The sequence below is a fragment of the Pagrus major genome, chromosome 10 (assembly GCF_040436345.1).
Source record: "Pagrus major chromosome 10, Pma_NU_1.0".
Taxonomy (NCBI): Eukaryota; Metazoa; Chordata; class Actinopteri; order Spariformes; family Sparidae; genus Pagrus; species Pagrus major.
The window spans coordinates 16,966,495-16,980,868 of record NC_133224.1 but is presented as its reverse complement, the minus strand read 5'-3'; the positions used below and the strand labels follow the sequence as shown (position 1 = coordinate 16,980,868).

General features: G+C 40.5%; 1 protein-coding gene across 1 annotated transcript in view; it reads left to right on the top strand.

Moving 5' to 3' along the window:
- The window catches only part of sorcs2 (sortilin-related VPS10 domain containing receptor 2), a 357,654-nt gene that overhangs the window by 324,242 nt on the left and 19,038 nt on the right, over positions 1-14,374 (top strand). The window contains exons 11-14 of the mRNA XM_073474430.1: positions 3,376-3,478; positions 7,638-7,714; positions 7,969-8,060; positions 13,196-13,303. Of these exons, the coding sequence (XP_073330531.1) occupies positions 3,376-3,478; positions 7,638-7,714; positions 7,969-8,060; positions 13,196-13,303 (380 nt within the window). The remainder of the gene's footprint in view (positions 1-3,375; positions 3,479-7,637; positions 7,715-7,968; positions 8,061-13,195; positions 13,304-14,374) is intronic.

Sequence of the window (14,374 nt, the reverse complement as noted above, 5' to 3'; positions counted from 1 at the left end):
TAAATACAGATCAATTTAAAAGTATTTAAAACATTTTTTTTTTCATTATTTTGAGAATTACTAATGATGTTAGCCAGTCATCTTACCCAGCTAGCCACAAAAAATGAAGAAAAGCACAGTCATGTTTCCGAGTAATGAGGTCGGAGCTTTACTACTCACTCTCCCAGAACGGTGTACGTCGGACACTTTCATTTTTGGCAGCACTTTAAAGCACCGAGCGTAAACAAGAGCCACAGCCGCCTCACATTAGCTTAGCTGAGTGACTAGCTGATGTTGCTAATGGTTGTCCAAGACACTGAGGTGGTTATCAGGAAATCTGAAAAACTGTAAATACTACAGTATATTCTATCATTACTAAATGCAGAAGATGTGCAACGCTAGGTAAGTGAACAAGCCTTAGAGTTGACTACAGTAATGTTAGCCTTGCCTACGACTGTATGATAACCTCACAGTGCTTTTAGTATTGAAGTGTCTTGCACAAGTTATTAACAATATGTAAAAAGCGAACTGTTACAGGTGAAGTAACTAAAAGGTGACAAAGCACTGTGCTCACTAAGGTAAGATGAGTATAACGTTGATGTTGAGGAAGTAAAGAGAATCCGTAGTAGTAGAATAGTGTGAATTCACGGTATTAAGGTATTATAGGACTTGTGATAAGGTGGATAGAGTTGCGGAATCCCTGAGCCACTAAATCCACACTACAGGATAAATTACAAGTCGAATTATATTAGATATGGCATTTTAAAATCACTCTGGTACATGAATTAATATACGTCCCAAAAATCAGAGCTGTCATTTAAATGTCTCCCAGATCCATGGCAGCTATCAGTGCTTTGCTGTCTGCTTATTTCTTTTTTTGATGCCACAACGGGGCCGACAGAGTCTGAAAATCGTGGCTTTAAAATGCCAAACAAACTTCTCAAAACTCTTCAATGGCTGTCTGTGTTGATCATCATATTTTTTTTACATACTCTTAGTGTGATGTAAAGCCCACCACCAAAGCTGCAAACACTAGATACTGCTGCTACTAGACCACATTTTCAAACTTTGTATCTGCGCTCAAGCAAAATTGGGACCTGTCAACCAAGTTGTTCATAATGTGAACACAAAGTCAGGAGCAGGAAAGATGAGTGTTGCCCTTTGAGGACTGCGTGCGAGCAGCTTGCCTGGCTCGCTCATTCATCTTCTCAATATTGCTACTGCAAGGCTAGAAGACAAAGAGCAATGTGCCACCAGTGTGATATCCATACATCACACCTCACAGGGAGAGAGAGTCTGATCCTTTATTTGAACCATCACTCCAGTCGGCTGACACATCTGGAGGATACGCGGGTATCAGCTTGAGACTTGTGTACCATTGTTGACACACACACACACACACACACACACACACACACACACACACGAGTGTTCACTCCAATATTGACCTCTTCCTCTCATTGGTCTCATTCATACATCAACATAATGACCTTGCAAAGAAATTCAGCTCTCCTGGATTCATGTCTTCACGTCTATCAGTCAGCGGGGCAGCTTTATTTCAAACGCTGGCATCACACACATCAGCTCACTGACATCAAAAGTCACCGAGCTAAACAAAGCCAGATACTAGATGCGCTATCTAATATGTTACTGTATCAGGCAATGCTGTCAGCTGTATCCATTACCTTACCATCTGACAGAGACTGGCTGAGAATAACGGCCTCTTAAATGTACAGAAGCAGTTCATCATAATGGTTAATGTCTACAATCTGTTTAAAAGTACTGTATAAAGCAGATAATACAAACAGGTAGTATTGCCCTTGAAATGAAATTGCCATGGCTGTGAACGCATCAAAAACAAAGGTAATATGAGCTGCTATCACTCATCCTAACACTACAAAACACTGAGGCTTGTCAAAAAGTGTTGGGAGTATCGGTAAACAAGCAGATAGTGTGTGTTTGAAAGCGAGTGGGCATGCCAAGACATACATTCAAACACTTGCCACATTCTTACTTTTATGTGTTATAGCCTTGTTTGTTTTCATCTCGCTGAAACAAAATCTAAAGGTGGCTTCAGGTCAGTACTTGGTGAAATGTCACAGTAAGGGACCGTCTGCAGGTTGTGGTTAGAAATGTAGATGCCAATGCAGTGTTAAAAACCAGGCCTATTCAGTGCTGTAGTTATATCAATCTGTGGGGTTCAAAAGTCTGAGTCCACATTGAAAATCTCTGATATTGTCACGTAAAACTGGCAATAATCAGTTTCAGGTTTCAAGTGAACGTGTCAGAACTCAAATTGTTACTCTAAGCAAAAAGTAGCTTTCTCAGCATCAAGTCATGGCGTCTGAGGAGACAGAAACTTGATTAGCTGTATCCAAATCACGATCAGGCTGACCCAAAGTGACCATGCCATTAGAAGCGCAATATATCAAACTAAGCTCCCTAAGACATAGACGAGCAACTTCATCACAGATACAGAATTTGCTACATAAAGAACACAAGAGTCCAGTCAGCTAGAGTAATGTCAAAAGTATGTTGTCTGAGGAAGGCAAGAAATACTAGAATTTCACACTGGATGACTGGGGAAAAAAAAGTCCTCTGTAGTGATGAATCCAAGTTAGAGATTTATAGCAGTAACAGACGGGTGTATGTAAGGAGACGAACAGAAGTTTCAAATCCACAGAGAAACACGGTGGTGGGAATATTCAAGTCTGGGGCTGTTAGACTGACTCCACCCTGACCAAGGAGAAGTACACTCCATTCTTCAGACATGCTACACCCTTGAGATTTGTGGAGAAGTATTTGTACTGTATTGTTAAGATGATATCTTTGTAATAAAACAAACAGATGCAAAATAGAAGTGTCTTGAGTGGTCTCAGACTTTTGGGCCCCACGACTTAACACTGTTATATTTCACATATTCCAATATAATTTTGCACATATGATGCATCATTTAAATGAATTGTCATAAAAGAAATTCCCCTCAGATGAATACAACATAATGTGCATACCATTATATTATGATTTGCAGAACAGCAGCAAGATCCAGAACAACTCTCCCCGTGACAATTGTTTGCACTGTCTCACTCTCCCGTGTGAAATGAATTAGCTTCCATTAAAGACCATGTTAGATTTGATTAACAGCACTGAATCCCCACACTGAGCTGTATTTGCAGCGGGATTATCAGGTATCTGTGTGGTAAGACTCATTAAACATGACTGTCTTCAGTTCACAAACCATTTCACTGAAGTGACATTTTCATGTATTAATGCTCATTGTTTCAAATCCACTGTGAAACAGCCTATTAGATCGTGGATCGAGGTAGATACTGTTGGAGAATGACAAGCACATTCTGTCCTCACTTTCATTTCACTCCACATGTTTCTGCTCTGCAGCCGGAGTGTCACCTCCACCTCCACCTGCGCTGGGCGGACAACCCCTACGTTTCCGGGACTGTCCACACCAAAGACTCTGCTCCAGGTCTCATCATGGGCGCTGGTGAGTGTACAGAGCAAAAACTACTTTTTTTAGTGACTGTGTTACCTTCTCTCCACACGACATTTGTGCATCTTTTTTATGTTAATACAGTTAATGTTTCTGGTTGAAACATTGAGCAGGAATTTAAGATCTATGTCTACAGAAGCAGCAACAGTACTTTCTTTTTAATAAAGACTGAAAGAATTTAGCAGTTGCCTATAGTGAAAAATTATAGCCCCGATTTTTGTGAAGAGAAAAGAGAATCATATTGTGCAGAAACTGAAACCCAAGCATAACGTAAATTGGCTTGAAGACAAGCAAAGCAGACGTTGCTCTTTCACAATACATTGTTTGGTTTGACTGTTGGTTTAACTGTGATCTGTATTGGATGTCTTCACCGGTGCAGAACTGAGCTACAGCCTGCAGCTCAGCTGACTTTTGAAAGTCAGTATATTTTTGAGAAACATCAGATAATCATTTTAGTCCAGAAATGGCTAAAATGGTGTGAGAGGCTTGGTTGATTTTACTGAAGCAATATCTTTTCTGATGATGTTTTATTATGTGAAGTTGAATGGAGCTATTAAAATCAATAGACATTATTACAAATGGACAGCAAGGAGAATCCAGAAAACCAAACAGTAATTCAAAACAGAGGACAAACCCTAAAGCCATGGGGAACAAGCGAGGACTGGGGAACAGACACAGGAAGGCAGGAGACGCAGGAGGCTTATGCTCTGCTCCAAGACTTCAAACTGGATCGACATGCTCATTTGGAAACTTTCTCTTGTATTGCAAAAACATTTCAGTGAAGTGTGTTTCTGAAGACATTGTAGACAGAGGCAATAAAACATTTGCAGCTGTTTTTTTTGCTGACAATGTGACAGCATACTGGACAGAGACACAGCTTTACAACAATACAACACAGGCTCTTACAGCCAGTATATGATGTTTACAAATTCAACTAATGAACCCTTAAACTATAAGTGTTTACACAGAAATGATAAAAGCACAAATACAATGAAAGTGCATGGGCTTTTTAAAAAAACAACGAAAAAAAAAACATATACTGCATAGAAACAATTAAACTTGCATTTCACTGTGATGTTGTTCTTGTCCTTTTCACCTAGAATTTAAAATAATGGGAATATTTCCACAAAGTTAATGCTGTCTTCTCTGCCATCTCAACATTATGTAGATATTGGCATTTTGTGTGGTTTGGTGCCCCCCACAGTGCAAGACCACTGTCTTAAATGTAGACACATATGTGAATGTGCATATGTGCACATGAACAGGCACACAACCTCACACATGTATGCACTGTTGCTGGCCAGTAGCTCCTTTAATCCTCTCTACATATTTGATAGACTTATTTTTTTCACCTCTATAACCCCCTTCTACTGAAACACGCTTTGCCTACAATAGAGATGCACGCATCAACATTGGAAAAGATAGTGTGGGGTTTGGATTAAGTGCAACAGACCGTGACCAGCAGCCAGCCAGACGAGCGGGACAAAACATCACTGAAAGCGATGCGATCGCCCCAGGAAGAGTGAAAAAAGGGGCGGCATCAGAGCTAAGCTAGCCAGATTCAGTGTGAGTGCTGTTCCTCTACCAGATAATGTACCTGCCTGTGTGCTAAAAACATGTGCGAATCAGCTAGAGGAGGAATAAATGAAATACATTTGTACTTGAATTATTATTTATTTATGTATGCCAGACACCTGGCAGCGCTTCTGCTCATATTTTCTTCATATATACTAAAAAAATGCAAACAGCGTTAAACATCTGTATGCACATAAGTTTTTAACAGTGAAAATCCTTTCTTTCTCCTTATAAATCACAGATTTAAACCTTGCACTAGGCTTGCTGGTTACTTACATTACTTGCACACTACCCCCACTGTCATCTAACATTTTTAAAAAATCAACAGTCTGACGACAAACGCTCCAATTGCAAACTACCGGAAGTGTCTACGTCGTGCAGCGGGGCCAGCAGGAGGGTCGCAGCACAGAGTAACAGGAGTCGCGTTTCACTTTTAGCTTGGAGAAAGTTGGGAAAGCTGACTGACAAGGTGACGGCGGAAGATTTTTTGGCAATATGTGGGATTTAAACTCAGTGATAACGGATAACCTGTCAACGTTATTGAGGGAAAAGGATTACCTGAGTTGGAGGTGTGCAGGTCGACTGCAGCTCTTCATCTAACAGCTCTTTCTTGGTCATTACTCCCTGCGACTTTATAAAACTACTCCCTGACATATTTAAAATTGCAGCAGTGTGACCCCTGGTTTAAGTCATCTTTTTTTTTGTTTTTTAAAATACTATGATAAATATATCGTGGACTATTTATCTTGACAATAAAGGACTGTAAGTTTTTGGTATCGTTATATTCCTATTAAAAAATGACTGGGATCAAATAAATCGAGCATCAAAGGTTAATATGAAGAAATGTGTCAGTATGTGTGTGTGGCAGTGTTTGTTTATTATATGCCCATGTGTGAGTTTGTGTGTGTGTCCAGCTGTGCGGTTTGTTTTTATCTGCAGCCTCTACAATGACACTCCCATTATATGCAAACAGTCTGCGTGGCTGAACTAAAAAGTGTCACTCCTCCAGAGACAGACCTCCATTTACCCTGAGAGGAGCCGTGACACAAGTGGTGCTTTTTGTCTGTGCAGTGGTGGAGTATAAAACAAGACATGCCTGGGCACTCTGACACACAGAGGATTCCACTAAACCACCAGCAATTTCACTTATTGAATTCTTCACTGTGTTTGTTTGTGCAGAGAGTTTGTCCTGACAGTAAGAGAAAAAAAAAGAACAACCAGAAGTCCTGAAAAGAGAATAATTGAGCTGCCTGTGTCTGTTTATGAGATAGGGGAAATAAGCTATCTAGGTCATCTCTCTGTCCACTGTGGAAGCCCATTTCCTTTCATTCCATTTGCTTCTAAAACGTTACAAAAAATACTCACGGTAAGTTGAAGTCATGACTTTTTAAAGGGAAAGTCCACAACATTTATACATTAAGTTCAGTATACTTACAGTATAAAGTCTGCGGCCTGTGGAAACAGTTTAATTACCATGGAAATATGTATATATATTTTTAATCTGGGCTAAATTTTCATACATTATTAGTCTTTAACTGGCAGAAATGGGCTTCCATAGGATCATATCAGGGCAATAAGTCATATATTCATGAGAAAGAAGTCAGTCTCTCCTGGGTCAGTGTGCTGCTAAAGATTTTTTAATGTAAGTCAACATTGTGTTTTGTTTTGTTTTTTCATATTGAAATGCAATAAGAAAAAACATGCTCTGAATTCCTTAGATATAGTTATGCAGTGTTCTTAGCAGACCAGATAGCATACAGCAAATGATAGAACGCTCATTACAACCATGAGAGACTTGACACTTGACTTGGACTCAACAATCTTTGCTCCAAGTCTGGCAAGCTTCACGTTACTTCCTCTCTCCCTCCTTCCCGTTTCACAAGCGTGCGGCCATAGTTGATAGGTCGCTCTGCCATGTTTTTTCTCCAAGTGAGAAAATAAAATGTTCACAGTTTGCATAATCCTGTTGAATGTTAAAATGTTAAAGTGATGAACTGCTAAAATGACTTAGTTGTATGCCATGTTTTGAACAAAGGTTGGCATCTTCTTGTCAGCAAAGACAAAATTACACATAATAATAAATCAAACATTTCACTTGCTAAATCGTATCAAAGTATGGGACTTATTTTCCCATAATTATAACTTAGTGTGCCATGTATTTCTTAGAAAGGCAGTATTTTGACTTATTATTCTGAACCTTATCATTTATGTTTTCTTCTCCGGGCAGTCTTGGGCCTCCATACTAACAGTTAAAAAATTCATCTGAAATTATCAGCCAAAGCCAACCCTTCTTTTCTTTTATATTTTGGCTAACTTTGATCATTTCTTTGGTTGATAGACTTTTCCAAGGCCCCTTCCCATTTGGAAAATTGTTAAAAAGAAAAGTAAAACAAGAAAAAGGGGACATATAAAGCAGGATCTTCAACCTATGCGACTTCCTCTCTGCTTGGTTATTATGTATAGTCTCCTCACAGCGGCTCTCTCTGTGTTCTTTGTTCTCTTTGAATCTGTTGTTGTTGCATGCTTCATATGAGCCTCCCTGCCTGATGAAATTTTAAATTCCTCCTCTTTCCTTCAGGTAACCTTGGCTCCAAGCTAGTGGAATATAAGGAAGAGATGTACATCACTTCAGACTGTGGGAAGACGTGGAGACAGGTAAGTCATGTCCTCCCTTGATGCTTCTTTCTTTGCTTTTCCCCTCCTAATCTTCTCTATACGTTACCTCTGCTTTCATGAAAGTTACACAGTCTGGGGAGTTACAAAATCCAGTGTTACATGTCTAGTCTTCTTTTACTCCAAACTGTACACCAAAGTATGGTTTGTGCTATTTTGAATATTTTTCAATAACGCTAAAAATGTTCTGCTTTTCGTGATTTGAAAGAAAACCTTTTTATGTCACACATTTCAAGGTTTTCGAGGAGGAGCATCACATTCTCTACCTGGACCATGGTGGGGTCATTGTTGCCATCAAGGACACCTCTATTCCCCTTAAGATACTCAAGTAAGATCTCTGTTATGTCACCCTATGCATAGCAATCCTTTCTGCTGTGAAAAGTCATTTGAGAGTGTGAAATTATTATTGTTAACTTTTTATTTAAACCATCTATTGTCATCCACCTCTGATATGACAGATAAGATTCAGGTTGATTAACAATTTGGGTGGGGTGGGGGGGTGGGGGGGATCATGGTATGGACTAAAATAATAAGTCAACTTTCACTTTTACTTTCACACAAGAAGCTGCTCTGTAGTCATCCACACCCTTTGGTCTTTTAGTCATCTCTGTTTGAGGTTACAGGTGACAAGACACCCAATGCGAGCCGATGAGCATGCGTATCAGGCACACAACACTCTGTGTGACGATGTGAGGCGCTGATCCCGGGTGAAAAAGATTTTAGGGAGTCCCATGGCTCTTTATTCTACTTCAACTGACTTTCTCTTTTGCTGTTGTAATAATTACTACAGCCACTAGAGGTCGCCACCTAAGAAGAAATGTAAACATGGGTCATATTAATGTGCTTTCATAGTCAACCTAAAAGGTCATTTTTTTGATGAGGATGACAATGCAAAATAGAAAAGGGCTGGGTGCAGTGGAATATAGATTGTTAGATTATTAGATAGAATAAGAATATGACAAATAGTTTAATAAATATACAGCAAGCTTCTCCATTATCGCATCACTGTGAAGTCATTAAATTGAATAGTCATAATTCAGTACATGAAGTCACACAGTCTAAGAATAAAACATGACACGTCACTATCGCTGACAACCTGGCCCATCAAAGCCCAAAATATTAGCATGAAGTTTACCAACAGGCTTCAAAGCTCAATGTGAGCTGAGCACATTCCATATATTTTTAGAGCGCAGGGAAAGATCAGTTAGTTCCCCGGTGCAGCACTGTACCCTTCAAAATCATTTAAGATCATCCCCGTCCCTACCCACAGCTCATGCAGACAATTTCAAGCTCAGCAAGATGTTATCTCATCGACCTTAATAAATAAGGATGAATTAATGAGAAACCATAGATAAGGGAGTACTCAGAAAAACATTTATCACCTAAATCAAATGACCTTTTAGATGGGCCCTCATCGGTCTCTCGGTGAACGACCGTGGAGTGTTGTCCTTCACATTTTTCCCTCCTTCATGCCTCAACTAAATCAATAACCCCAAAGGCCCTGGCAGTGCAGTGGAAAACATCCCATAATCAGCCATGGTAAGCAGTGAAGGCATAAGAGAGTGTTCTGTAAGAAAGACAACTTCATAGCAGTGAAATGAGCACACTTTATTACACAAAATAACCATAATGTTACCACCTCATCAGGTGCTGAGACTGCTGGTTTCCAAAGCTCCTAGCCAGCATTTGGAGCCAGAAACTCTCGTTCTTATTGTAGTTACACGACCCCCACTCAGTCTTTCTTCCAGTGTTATGTGTGAGAGCGACATGTTTTAGCTGTGAAGACTGCAAGGCATTGTTCTCAAGCCAAAAAACTAATAATGGAACAGCACTGTTATTCCAGTAATTTTCACATTGATTTTTTTACATCTTCAGTACATGTCTCTGTTGGACGCCTGCTCTAATTAGCTGGCTTACTCGTCTCTATTGTGGAACTGCAACTTTATTGTTATACTGACATCCTGTTAGACCACAGATTTTTATAGAAGGGGATAAATTATGCGAGTGATTTAATCCCAGCTGCTCTCCAGCAGATCGGTAAAAGATAATTTAGTAGCCTTTTGAAATTTTAATCCTTTTACTATGTCAGGCCCTATTTTCGATACTTTTAATGGCCAACAAAGCCCTGCAGCCCCAAACCACAGGAAGGATCGAAAATATTCAGGTTGGATTATTCAAAGATGTTTGTGGGAATACAGGAATATGCACTACTAAAGCACATCAACTGACATGATAAGGTCTAGAGATGGAAATCTACAATGACCTCAATTTATCTTGATGCATCTCAATGTATCACACCCTGATTTTCAGTATCTTTGCACATGGCTACTTTTTCACCAATTAATACAAGCAGTCAGATAAATCTGAGCTCCCTTTTTCAGTTTTTGTAGTCAAGGGTAAAAACGGCTAATGCTTATGTGGTTCACAATTGCTCTGAGGCAGATTTTACACAAAACATGGGACTTATGTATCCGATTAAGTTAATAAAATCCTAAATGTGGCCACATTCAAGATACTGGGCTCATTTTTGTGTTATTTGCTGCGGATATCTGCCCCGCTTCGCCACATCTCCCAACATATAAAAGGAATTAGGAATTAGCCTAATGTTTGCCCAAAATTCAATGCAAGAGAGCATGCCATCTTTCCCAGATGGTTATGTGTAACAAACCATTTGGAAAAGGGCAGGGACTTTAAAAACAATACTCTGTAGGTGATTGGACTAATCTGTCCATCACAATCTATCATGGGCTAACTTTGACCAATCAGATCAACAGTAGAGCACTACCACCAGCGGAGCCAGCTGGTAAATCAAACTCTTACCGAGGCCAGAGGAGCAAAAACATCTCCTCCATCAGGAAAAGTCTTCAGTGCCTTTCTTTGCACTTCTTCCACTGAATTTTACTCTCCTGTTCTGACACAACTGATGCTATAGAGCCGCCATTGTTGTCTAAACTACATCCGTAGCTGCCAGCTGCTCCTCAAAAGAGGCTGATTGGTTCAACCCCTGTGTGTTGGCCATAATCGCATAGCTTGAAGCCTGGCAAGATGGATTCACGTTCTCACAAATCCAGCTGCATTGCCAGATTAATAGTAACCAGGGCAGCAGCAATGTTTTTTTTTTCTCTTCGTACAAGATCTAGTGTGGAGATTTACCCATGTAAGATAAGCTTTTTAATGAGTCTGTGTGGCCTGCTTTAACCTCCCAGACAGAAGTAAGCATAGCTGACAGCAAAGAAGGATAGGGCAAGGAGGACATGGAAAGAGTAATACAGCAATAGACAGAGAGAGACTGAGGACATGGCAGGAGAGAGTTTAGAGGAGAGTCAGTACTTGTCTTGCTAGGAGCCATTCTTGACCTGAGATGCTCCTTCACAAAGTCAAGTCCTCAGCATTAGGACACTCGTGATACTCCCAAAATTCTGTCCACATTCCGACAAAACTTATTCTCCGACTGTGCAGCGCCTTTTGACTCTCTGAAATACTTACAGCATGTTCCCAAGCGGGGTAGGATATCTACAACTGTGTGCATCAAAGCACAGCCATTTTCACGGCCATTTGAGAAGCAGAGCATCTAGACTCCTGAAAGCGACAACTGTGCCTGTACGCACACACACTCAAATCATTTGAGATAGTCCCCCAGCTCCTCTCATAGACTCACTCAAACTCAATGGAGTTTTATATATATATATATATTTTTTTTGTTGTTGTTGTTGTTGTTGTTGTTGTTTTTCAAGGGGTAACTCACACAATGCATTCATATCAGTTAATTATGAAAAGCTAGCAGGCGTGGAAATGAGATGCCATGGCAAACATGCTGGTTGGACAGGATTGTGTTATGTACGTTTATGTTTTATGGTTAGCTGCGCGTAGAGTAAGTCTTGTTTAAGGTTTCTTTACAGCACTGAAGGAATGGAGTAATGGCTGGTGTGTGGCATCGAGTGTAATATTAAGTTTGGCCTGCTAATCTATTTGATTACAGGGTTATCGCTCCATCCATTTCTAATCATTCCTCGGGTATTAGCTGGAGGAAATGAGATATAATTGGATGGGTGACTGAGGACATCGACATGAAGAGGGCTGTAGTCACCAGCTGATGCTTATGGATCAAAATGGTGGTGCAGTGCCTTGCTCAAGGATAACTTATCAGTGTTATAGATGAAAGATGGAGATGGCTCTACACACTGTTTTCACCCACAGCGTCATTACTCTCCTGGCCCCGCCTGCTGTCTCATCACCAGAGTCATAGTCCTGGTCAGAGCCGCATTAAATCACCTCCACATTGTGTCCCCTGTTTTCAAACTGGCATCTGTTGGTTGGAACTCCCCCATCATTTTTCTGTGCAGGCGGACTCCAGTCAGCTAATGGGACGGCATAGCTCCATGGCTAACTGAGATACTTGCTAATGGCAGCTAGAGATAGCTGTGATCAGCAGCAAGTCGTTATGCTGCCCCCTATAGTTTTAAACTACTTTTGAATTCTGGCAATTTCTTATAAATAACACATTTAAAGCCCCAGTATGCTTCTAACAAATTGATCCCATGTTATTGTGTCTGCTCATGTCTGTTATAAGGGTGAAACTGTTTATAGTTGTTCCAAATGGCCACAAGGTCGGGGTTGACAAGCCTACCGTCATAGCCTCCTCTTGCTGCATCACACTGCCTGGTTTCAGACGCTGTCAGACGATCTGACGACCACTTTATTTGAGGCATACTAAGGCCTTTGCCATAGCAACAGACTCTTCAGTAGCTCTGTTTACCCGTTCGGTTTCCTTGTAACTGTGCATGTTTACCTGATTATCACATTGTAGTCCTTGTTAGCACATCATTACCAAACACAGCCTGTAGTGTGAGCCACACTCTGCTCGATTCCACATTGTTCCCTCTCCATCACGCAGTCACATTTACTCAGCCCTGCTGCCAGCGTTAACTGCAGGAGTCGTAGGCACAGTGAATAAAGCGGAGCAGATGGCTCGCTTTGTCTGTGTCAGACTTGTCATTTTGAGTTTGGATTTGAAGGAAACTCAAATACTAAATACTGTTATGCTGGAAAAAAGCACTTCTTCTAACATTTATTTTATTTAGATCATTTGTAACTTTCTACCTGTGGAAATTTCCTGTTAGTCCAGAGGGCCAAGGTACAGCTTTGTCACATGATCTCTCTTGCATCTTTTATTTCATTCTTTTGTGTATTTTGTCTTTGGGTCATTAACTGAGGTTTTGTTAATCCTCACCTGTAACCCCACAAAATAATGTAGTAAGTGAGTTCACTATGAGCATGAGAGTAACACTATATTTACTCCTGTAAGCTATGTAGTAAGGTGCAGATAAATGATCAGTTCCCTGGCACCCTGTGTGTTTTTTAAAATATGCCCATTACTGACCAGTGTGAGGCTCCATCCTGAGACTTTAATCGCTGTCTCTGTTTGAGTATTGGTGATTGGGAGCACTGCCTGTTTCTCCACAGGTTTAGTATTGATGAAGGACGGACTTGGACTGTTCACAACTTCACCAGCACCTCCGTGTTCGTCGATGGACTCCTGAGCGAGCCAGGAGACGAGACCCTGGTCATGACGTGAGTAGAATCACAATTTCAACATGAGAAATGTTCCATCTCAGGACTGCTGTTGGAATAATAAAATGAAAGTCTGTATAGGTTCAGCTGAATTCACTGCAGATGGTCGTAAGACTGTAAATCCCTACATTTCCAAATCTGAGCCAATATTCTAAGTATACTGAAATTGAGACAGCTGTATGGAAGGATAAATTAAAACACTATCTCCTACAACTCCTACAGATTAACCCTCTTGTATCTTCCTCATACTTGATGATTGAAGTTTCTCTCCCATCACAACAATTCTTTCTTGATCTGTTAAAGCAAGGCGCCCAATTTTGTGGTGCTTTCAGCAGCTGGTCTCCTGATTTCCTGCAAATCCATCCTCCTTCTTCACCTCCAGAGGGTTTGATTGCTATTACAGCAGAGGTTGTTGGGTAGAGGAGGCTTGTTCGTGCCCTCTGCCCCCTGGCCCCGTCTTGCTTTTCTTCACTCTGACATTTTATTTCTATAGTTCTGTTCCTTATTTGTGCACTCTGTGTTTCTGTCTCCCTTTCTTTGTGTGTCTCTGCTGGGCTCTTTGTCAGGCTTCACCAGGCTTAGATCTGTAGTCTGGTTCAGGTTCTTTTATAACTGCTAAGACGTCAGCTGGTGACTTTTGATATGACGTAGGTTATGTATTCTAGAAATGATCAGTGCAAGTTTTTTTCTAGGAATTTATTGCACAATATTAATTTCTTTAACAAAAGATGTTTGCTTAGTAGTGCTTGTGCTAGAAGAGCTGGGCAGAGCAGGAATAAACACCCAGAGTCACATCCAATTCTGCTGTGATCCGAAGCCGTTTACCAATCGGAGGAGAGCTCAGAGATTACTTTTGGGATAAAAAAGTGGATTTATCTTCACTCCTGTTATCAACCTGACTGCAGCAGCTATCCGCAGACTTAGCCTTTGGCTAATGCAAATGTTGGGGGCAAATAAACACTTGCTTGAGTAACGTGAATGAACACAAATGATCCTGTGGTCAAACCTGGATCACTGGTGATGAACATTCTTTCAACAAACGCATTGCATGTAAGTAGTTTATTAAGACCT